This window comes from Cherax quadricarinatus, chromosome 2, assembly GCF_038502225.1.
Source record: "Cherax quadricarinatus isolate ZL_2023a chromosome 2, ASM3850222v1, whole genome shotgun sequence".
NCBI lineage: Eukaryota > Metazoa > Arthropoda > Malacostraca > Decapoda > Parastacidae > Cherax > Cherax quadricarinatus.
In genome coordinates this window covers 82,233,693-82,243,345 of record NC_091293.1, presented here as the reverse complement: position 1 = coordinate 82,243,345, position 9,653 = coordinate 82,233,693, and the positions used below count along the sequence as shown (strand labels likewise).

The following is a 9,653-nucleotide window of genomic DNA, read 5'->3' as shown; positions in this document are numbered from 1 at the left end:
GGCGTGCAGCCAGCAGCAACAGCCTGGTTGATCAGGCGCTGATCCACCAGGAGGCCTGGTCACAGACCGGGCCGCGGGGGCGTTGACCCCCGAAACTCTCTCCAGGTAAACTCCAGGTAATACCAGGTTTTATCTGTTGGAGACTTGAAACATCGTTAGTAAATGGATCCACGTAACTGTATTTGTATCTCCTTACTACAATGTTGGTATCTCACATCATTACTTACCCAGTAAGTATTCTATGCTCAGTGGGATCCAATTATTCCCTTGAATGCAAACTTAAGTCAACGTGAACACAATTAGAAGCAGAGTCACGCACACTTGAAGGAGGAGGCGCATGGTAACTAAATGGGTAATCCAAACATCAATATTCTGACTGTTTAACAATAGTAACTTTGTTTATTAGTATGTTCTTACTCTGTGGATAATTTATCAAACTTTATTTGTAGTTAAATAATTTTTTGTCAGGTGTTAAATTAGAGGTCATACAATCACCTCTGAACTACGATAATAGTAAGAAAACTTACATATGTATGATTATTACTCAAGTTAAGATGTTCCAAAAAAAAAAAAATACATTAGCCTCAAAATGAAATGGATCATAATATTTTATCTGTAGATTTACAGACGTGAGCTCAGAATAACATTGATTACGAAACTTTGCGAAATTTAAATAACATAGGGGTTAAATTCCTAAACTTTTGGTTGTTTTCTCTGGAACTTTCGTCAAGTAAGATAAGAAGTTATTTAATAAAATACTGAAGTAATTAACAGAGAGGAAAACTTTAATGACAACTGGTAGTTCGTCTCGGAGGTCTATGACAGGAGCTTGGGACATGATGCAGTGCCAGGTAATGCATATGCCTCATCTATATTAAAAAAAATATAATAATAATAACTTATTTTCAGGGACGACATTGTGAACGCATGTAATAAGTCATATTTAGGAATCAGTTTTGGGACGGCCATTTTAAAACCGAACTGAAGAGGGTAGAGTAAGTTTCGGGTGCCTAAGTACAATACGAGTATGGGTTGTTATCCGAGAAATTCATTGATTTACAAATAGCGTTGGTAAGAGCGGCAGTTCTGTAATGAGAAGTGTCTTGGCCTGAAATATCTCCCTTTCAAAACGGGAGGACTACTGCAATTTTTCATTGACGAGGCAAACAGCTGCACCAAACCCAACTGATAAAAGAAAGTGCATGAAGAAGAATAGTTGTGTTGAGTGAAGGTGTTGAATTACATGAACACGGATGTCATCCAGCCCAGCTGATGTTTTTGGCACTGATAGTATCAGTGTAAGTTCGCTGAGTGTGAAGGAGAAGTTGTAAAGTTTCTAAGTATGAGATGTATACCTCTAGTGGGGGTAGATTCCCACTGGGATCGTACTGAAGGAAAGACGAGCAAAAATGTAACCCTTGAGAAACACAAAATTCAGTCCGGGTTTGTTGTGGTTTTATCCTACTTGTGGTACAACGTAGTACCAGTGAAGACTTAAGTCTAATCAGCGTCTTGCTTACCAGAGTTAAAAATGGAACAATACAAGAAGCAGAGTAGTTAAGGATGGAATAAAAATTTGTGCAGAATATCATGGCACTTGAAGTGACATGATATTCTGTAAAAGTACAAAACCAGAGATAATTTTTGCTAGTATGTAGTTTTCGTTCTTGTAAGTACAGGAGAAAACTGGGAGAACAACATGAGGAGGTCTTCCAATTTCTTCTATATTCTCTATTAGACTGGTGTTACATTGTTACTAGCAATATATCTGTCAGAGCAGGTACTGGCTAGGTACTAATGAGGTTGGTTAGGTTAGGTAAGGTTCGTCAGGAAACAGAACAAGTGTTTCCTGACGCGGGTCTTAGTCAGATGATGACCCGCCATTGGAGCTTTTGGTCATCTGACCGAGGCCTTCCGCTGGCCTACCGGTCCACCCCTTTAAAAATTATGATCACTTATAACCACTGTTATTGATAGTGGATATGAGGTTGGTAAAGTCGATATATGGTGGCAGTGGGAATATTAGTAATAAGAAATTTGTGAGTGGTAAATTGTAAGGAGTGAGATGTGTGGTAGTTAAGTGTGTAGGAACCGAGGGAGACGAGAATCTGAATTTAATGCATTGTTACGGCCAACTTTTTATGGTATATTTATGCATTTAGGTTTATATGAAGACCGTGTTGATTATCCTCGCTGAAGTTGAGATTTCATCTAGGTTCATTCCTGGATTTATCTGAAGTGCCGATATGACATCGGCACTTCAGGGAAGTGGGAAGTAGAGTGACGCAAGGGAAAGAAGAGGCTGTGAGGTGTTTGATGTCACTTAAAACAGAGAAATCTGTGTTGATAAACGCAAGGTAGTGAATAAATCGGGGACATGGGTGCATATATTTCTGGGACTACCAAAGGTGATAATGGCTGAGATAGTCAGATCAAAAATATACAAGGCGTGAGAGGACTAGTGGTTGGTAAGGCTATCCGTAGATGTAAGTTTTCACTCTTTTTTTTCTTTGAGATTGTAGTGTAAATGATGAAACAAAATAAAAGGTGAATAAGACTATATAGGCTGGGAGGTAGTAAAGTGTCAGTAGGTGAAGACGTAGGAACACTAGATATGAGAGCTTCATAGTGTTGAACCTGGATTGCTAATCAACACTAAGTGCTGAGTGTGTCTGGCAGCTCAGGACTAGGATCTTTTTTATTTGTTTTATTTTTGGGGGGAGGGGAATTAACTGGGTCATTATCTAATTATAAAATAGGTCTTCTTTTCCATCAAATAGGGTATTTCATTTTCTAAAAGAAAAATTGGGCACGGACAGGAACACATCGGGTGTGCTTCACAATTAGGGCACGAGGGAAGGTGGTCACAGGATGTATCATTTTACGTTCTGTTGCTCTGCAGATATATACTAAGGATGGGACTTCTCGGCACTCGAAAATTTGTTGAGCTACATTGCTAAAGTCTAATTTTATCCTTGACTTGCTCTTGAATATGTGGGCCACATTCTGTAAAATCTTGTTGAGTTATAGTGTGTGCGAGGGCAATCAAGGCAGGTGAAACTGCAAATGTAGAGAATGTACAGAGGACCTTCAATGCATGTATTAGTTCAGTCAAGCTCTTTAAATACTGGGAACATCTAAAGTCCATTGACCTGTACTCCCTGGAATGCAGGCGAGAAAGATACAACATAATGTACACCTGGAAAATCCTGAAGGGTCTTGTCCCAAATCTGCACATAATCACTCCTTAAAAAAGAAAAAAAATAGTCAGATGGTGCAACATATCCCTAATGAAAAGCAGAGGCATCATAGGTACAGTATGAGAAAACAAAATAGGTCTAGGGCCCAGACAGTTCAACAGCCTCCCACCAGGCATAAGAGGAATAAACAACAGATCCCTGGCTGCCTTCAAGAGGGAATTGGACAGATACCTAAATTCAGTACCCGATCAGCCGGGCTGTGGTTCTTACGTTGGATTACGTGCGACCAGCAGTAACAGCATGGTAGATTAGTCCCTGATTCACATGGAGGCCTGGTCAAGGACTGGGCCGCGGGGGAGTTGACCCTCAGAACGACCTCCAGGTATACTCTAGGTAGGGAAGTAGATGTTGAAGTTGTATGATGTTGACTTTGTGAGAACACACAGCTGTGTCTCACAATACAAGGTGATCTTTCCTCTTCTTAGGTGACTGACTTCTATATGAGGGAACAAACAAGTTAGTGTAAGTCATGTTAAAAACTTCTGGCTCACTCTCTGTATTTTAAAATCTCGTCAGAATTTTATTTAAAATAATTGTAACGCACTGCACTACTTTCAGCTCCAGAGGTTTTGGCCCAGAAACCGTATGGCAAAGCGGTAGATGTCTGGAGTATAGGTGTGATAGCCTATATTCTTCTATGTGGTTATCCTCCTTTCTACGACGAAAATGATGCCAATCTTTTTGCACAGATTCTTAAAGGTAAGCCACGATATCAGTTTCATTCAAATATTTATTGTTGTAAAAATTCATTGGTCATATTTTTTGCTATTAAGATGTCTCTTAAGATGTCATAATGCGGTGTCCTGGAGCTCGGTTGCTAGCGCACTCAGCTCACACATTCGATCCTTGGTGCACTGGAGATATTAGGACGTGTTTCCTTAAGACACCCGCTGTCCCTGTTCAGGTAGCAGTAAATAGGTACCTGGGTGTTAGCCGACTGATATTAATCGCATTCTGGGGGCAAAATAAACCTAATTTCCCTGAAATACTCTGCATAACCAGAGGCTTTCTGTATAGTATGGCATTGATTATTATTATTATTATTATTATTATTATTATTATTATTATTATTACATATAACATCTTAAGAGACAACTTGCTTGTCTTGAACTCATGAGATGAGACGATGTAACGCTGCAGGTAACTGCATCCTGGCACTACACAAACACTGGCACTGAAACGGCATAATTAATGATGAGCTAAACAGTGTCTATATTTGGATCACAAACAAGCTAACACACTTAATATAGATGAAACCTAGGCAATGTACTACACTTGAAAAACAACCAAACAACCAGTCACATTATTACAACCCAGGAGTCCCAAAGGCCTGTTATCCTGGGTGTAAAGGGAGCAAAATAAACACAGTAGAAAAACTTTTGACTTGTATTATCCTTCACCAATTTAGAATAGAAGTATGCACACTATATACACTATGTACAACAATAGGTATTAGTGCACTCCACGGTAAGCAAGGCAGAATAGAAGCCACTAGAGAGCAGACCATGCTTCAACCAGCTCTAGAATGGGAGTGACAATGGCAGACGGGTGAGTGGTACCCACATCACTTCTGCGATTGCCAAAACCATCTTCTCATTGGCTGGAACCTGGGTACTGATTGAACGACGGGGCCCTATCATCAACCCTTAGTAACTGGTTCGCTGGTTGGGGGAGATAGCCTTTCAATGAGGGTGTGTACATGTGGCGAATAAAGGTTATGTACTCTTTGCATGCCACACCCCCACCCCGAGAGGGCTCAGGATTAGGCTCCCACCTCCCATTGGTAACCGTGCTGCCATGGCACCATATAATGGGACCGCCTTTCCTCTCAACCATCCAACTCTTAGAGCTCAACTTTATTCATGACAAAAAGTCAAACCCTAAACTTAGAGCGAGACAGCAGACAATCGGGCTAACATAGGTCCAAAGTGTGGGAGGACGGTATCCCGCACTCCCTCACTAAAAAAAAAAAAAAAACACACAAGGGGACAAAAAAAAAAAAAAATTAAAAATGGTTACACATCCTAACATAATATATAATTATAATTATAATTTTTAGATTCTAGATAGAGAGTCTGCCAACTTATTTTCTTTGCTGGCAATGTGTAATATTCTGAGAATAGGGTTGCAGTCGTAGACTCCATCTCATGAGCCTCGTATTGTGGTTCTTCATGGCTTGGAGATATGCTAGAGGGTTGTGGTCACTATAGACAGTGGCCACCTGGAAAGTCTGGCCCACGTAAACATCGAAGTGCTTCAAAGTTAGTACCAGCGCAAGGGCTTCTTTTTCAATAGTAGAGTAAGCCCTCTGGTGCAGCTGGAACTTTAGTGAGAAGAAGGCTACAGGCTGCAACTCCTCGTCCCCATTTTGCAACAGTACTACCCCAACCCCAGACTCACAAGCATCAACCTGTAATGAAAAAGGTTTGGAGAAGTCTAGAGACAAAAGAATGGGTGCAGTACACAATAATCTTTTTGCTTTCGTAAAAGCATTTTGACATTCTAGGGTTCAATTAAAGGGAACTTTGTGACTGGTAAGAAAGGTAAGAGGGGCTACAATGTCTGAAAAATTTCTACAGAATTTTCTGTAAAACCCTATCATGTCTAGGAAACGTTGAAGAGATTTCCTATCATGGGGAATTGGGGAATCTTTAATAGTAAGAACTTTAGCAAATTTAGGAGCAACTTGGCCACTACCTACTTCATGGCCTAGAAAAGTAATAGTGGCCTGGCCAAAGGAAGACTTAGATAAATTAACAGTTAAATGGGAACTCTAAAAGTTCTCAAAGAGAGCCTTAAGTCTAAATAGGTGTTGATCCCAAGTATGTATCAGACACCACTACGATGTCATCCAGGTACACTGCTGTGCCTTCAAGTCCTTTAATAGCCTGATGGATAAGTTTCTGGAATGAAGAGGGGGAGTTTTTCATTCCGAAGGGGGTAACTGTATATTGATAATGACCTCCTGGAATTATGAAGGCAGAGATTTCCTTCACCTTATCCGTTAAAGGTACCTGATAGTAATCTTTAAGGTGATCTAACTTGGACACAAAAGTAGCCTTACCCACAAAGTCGATTATGTCATCCAGACGAGGAAGAGGGTAAGCATCTGTGATTGTGACCTCATTCACCTTACGGTAGTCTGTACACATACGAAAACCTCCATCAGCCTTTTTAACAAGGATGCACGGTGAAGCCCATGGACTAGATGACTCCTCCACTAACCCATGCTCTAACAGAAATTCTTCCTCCTGCTGAAGTAGCTTCTGCTTTTCAAGATTAGCTCTGTAGGGGGAGAGTTTAATAGGTTTAGAGTTTCCCACATCTATGTCACGATAACCTAACGTACATTTTTTCGGCACATCCAAAATAATATCAGGGTATGACTGTAGAAGCACAGTTAAACTTGTTGCTTGAGTTTCAGATAGTCCCGCCATTAAAGGGCTAGGGTCCTTGAGGAGGACAGAGTTTAGAAGCTTGACATTAATTTCAAAAATAGAGTGCAAAGAGTCAGAGTCGTCCTCAGAGGTAGAGAACAGAGTCATTACTGGGACTTTATCTGGTGTATGAAAAGATTTTAATTGATTAATGTGGTAAGTTGTAGTTTTTGAGGTCTTATCAAGGGGAGATACCACATAATTTACATCAGGTAATTTACTTACAATTTGCATAGGTCCCGTAAATCTAGCTTTCAAGGTGTGGCCAGGTATAGGTTCCTGTACCAACACCTTGTCTCCTGGATGGAAGGAGCGGAATTGTGCATTTCTGTCATACCCCTGTTTCATCTTATTTTGAGCTGCCTTTAGGTTAGCCTTGGCTATCTGATGTGCCACCTGCAACCTTGAAGATGGGTTGTAGTGTGTTGACCTAACATCTTCTCCCATCCATCCTTCTTTGAGCACCCGAAGAGGACCTCGTACATTGTGCCCAAAGATCAGCTCAAACGAACTGTACCCAGTAGACTCCTGCACAGTTTCTCTTATTGAAAACAGCAACAAAGGTAGTGATTCATCCCAATCTGTAGGAAAATGCATACAAAAAGTTCTCATCATGGTTTTTAGCGTCTGATGGAATCTTTCCAAGGTGCCTTGGGACTGAGGATGATAGGCAATGGATAAGTTGTGGATTATCCCTAACCTAGTTAATGCTTCCCTAAATGCTTTGGCAGTGAAGTTAGTACCTTGATCACTTTGAATAGTTTTAGGAATGCCAAAACAAGAAATAAATCTGGTTAAAGCCTTGAGAATGGCTTTAGTGTTAATACTGCGCATGGGAATTGCTTCAGGGTATCTAGTTACTCTATCCATAATGGTAAATAAGTACTGATTTCCAGACTTTGGCTTAGGTAGTGGACCTACACAATCTGTAATTAATTCTGCAAAAGGTTCTCCATCAGCAGGTATAGGCTGGAGAGGTGCAGGTTTAATGGAACGTCCAGGTTTCCCTACTTGCTGACATTCTCGGCAACACCGGATATAATTCTTCACATCCTGCCTTAATTTTGGCCAATAAAATTCTTTTGTGATTCTATATAATGTTTTAGTAATTCCTAGGTGACCTCCTAATGATGTATTATGAACTATATTCAATATTTGAGGTCTAAACTTTGTTGGAACCACTAACTTGTCTGACAGTTGCTGGCCCTCTATCTCCTTACCAGTCTCAGTGCAGATCAAATAGTCGTTTTTAAGTTTATACTTGACCGGATGATCTGAAAAGGATTTACCCATGGCTGCCTGAAAAACGAAATTCAAAGAAGGGTCCTTTCATTGTTCCTCCCGGAAGGACAGTCCCTTGGGCATGGAAACAGAGATATCTGGCAATCCTGCAATCCTGGAATAGGAAGGCTTGATCTGGGTCTGTTCACTTAATTTATGAGGCCCTGGCCAGTTTTCCTCATAAAGCAAATTGGCTATTCCGAGATCAGAGTCGTCCAAGGATAGGTCAGCATTCTCGCCAGACAACCCTTGGGATGTTGCCTGAGTTATGGCCAACACCAGAGAAGAATTGATCATTGGGTTCAGGACATACACTAGCAGTGGTAATGTTATTACCCAGTAATATGGCATCTTTCATGGGGAATCCCTCGGATACACCCACAGTCAAGTATCCAGTGAAATATTTGCACTGTACATAAATTCTATGCAAGGGGACAGAAAATATCACTCCGAATGCTTTCAGCAAAACAAAGGATTGCAATGAGGTGTTCTCGGAAAGGGAAAGTACTCCCTCTCTTATAAGTGAGCAATATGCTCCAGTATCTCTAAAGTTTCTGACTTCAGTTGTTTTTGAGTCTTCCTGAAGGGAAATATGACTCTGACAGTAATAAGGGGCCATCCCTTTCTCTACTTCTTTCAGGGACATGTTACTAGGGACACTATAGATTTTTCCCAAGGGTTGGGGTTTTTGGGGGCAGTTGGGAAGGATGTGACCTACTTTATTACAGAGGAAGCAGACGACAGGCTTGCCCTTAACTCTCTGCTGACTTTGCAACTGGTGTCGCTCTGGCTGGTGTCTCTCTGGATACTGTTGTCGAGTTGCACCATGTTGAGTGGTTTGTCTCTCACCAGGTGGACCATAAGTTGAGTAGCATGGCTCACCAGGGGACTTAGTTGGCTGACGTAGACATTCTCCGGCTGGCACTTCATCCTCCAAGGTTGACGATCTCTGCTCATGCCAGGCTGTTGAAAAGAGATGGGACTGCTCGGACAAGGAGCGGTTAGTTTCAAAGGTATCAGCCAACCTGGCTGCCTCCAATGCAGTGGTTAAGTCACGATCCTGCAGAAAGGCTCTAACTTCTGGTCCCACAGACTCCAGCAGGTTGTCAACCAGAATAAGCTGCACGAGATTATCGAAGGTAGCAACACCACTTGCTTTACACCAGCTGGTAAAAGCTTTGGTCTGCTGTCACACAAAATCAACCAGGGATTGACCAAGCTGTCGTCTGCCTAATTTAAAGGACTTTCTATACTTAGCTGGGATGCATGTATATGCTCCCAAAACTGTGGTCTTCACCACTTTATAATCAGAAAAATTAGTGTCATTTAACATTGACGTAAATTCCTGTGCCTTACCAAACAATGCTGTGTGAACCAACAATGCCCAATGCTGTTCCGGCCACCTCAAGGCTCGAGCCTGATTTTCGAAACTTTTGAAAAATTGTTCTGGTTCTGCCTCATTGAAGCGGGGAACAAGCTGTACTGCTTTCTGTAAACTAAAGTCATTTACAACTTGCGAAAACTGCCTTCTTTCTTTTTCCCTACCAAACTCTTCCTTGGCAAATGCCCTCTGTTCCCTAGTCTGCTCAAGACTGATTTTCGCCAACTCAAGTGCCAACACAGCTGATTCGCTTTCAGACAACCCTGTTGCACGAGACTGACAATTTTGCTCCGT

The 9,653-nt window shown here is 41.3% G+C and overlaps 1 protein-coding gene across 4 annotated transcripts in view; it reads left to right on the top strand.

The window, feature by feature from the left end:
* Positions 1 to 9,653, top strand: part of CaMKI (Calcium/calmodulin-dependent protein kinase I) — a 919,698-nt gene that overhangs the window by 768,851 nt on the left and 141,194 nt on the right. For all 4 annotated transcript variants that reach the window (XM_053793074.2, XM_053793012.2, XM_053793155.2 and 1 more), the window contains exon 6: positions 3,819 to 3,959. In XM_053793074.2, coding sequence (XP_053649049.2) covers positions 3,819 to 3,959 — 141 coding nt within the window. The remainder of the gene's footprint in view (positions 1 to 3,818; positions 3,960 to 9,653) is intronic.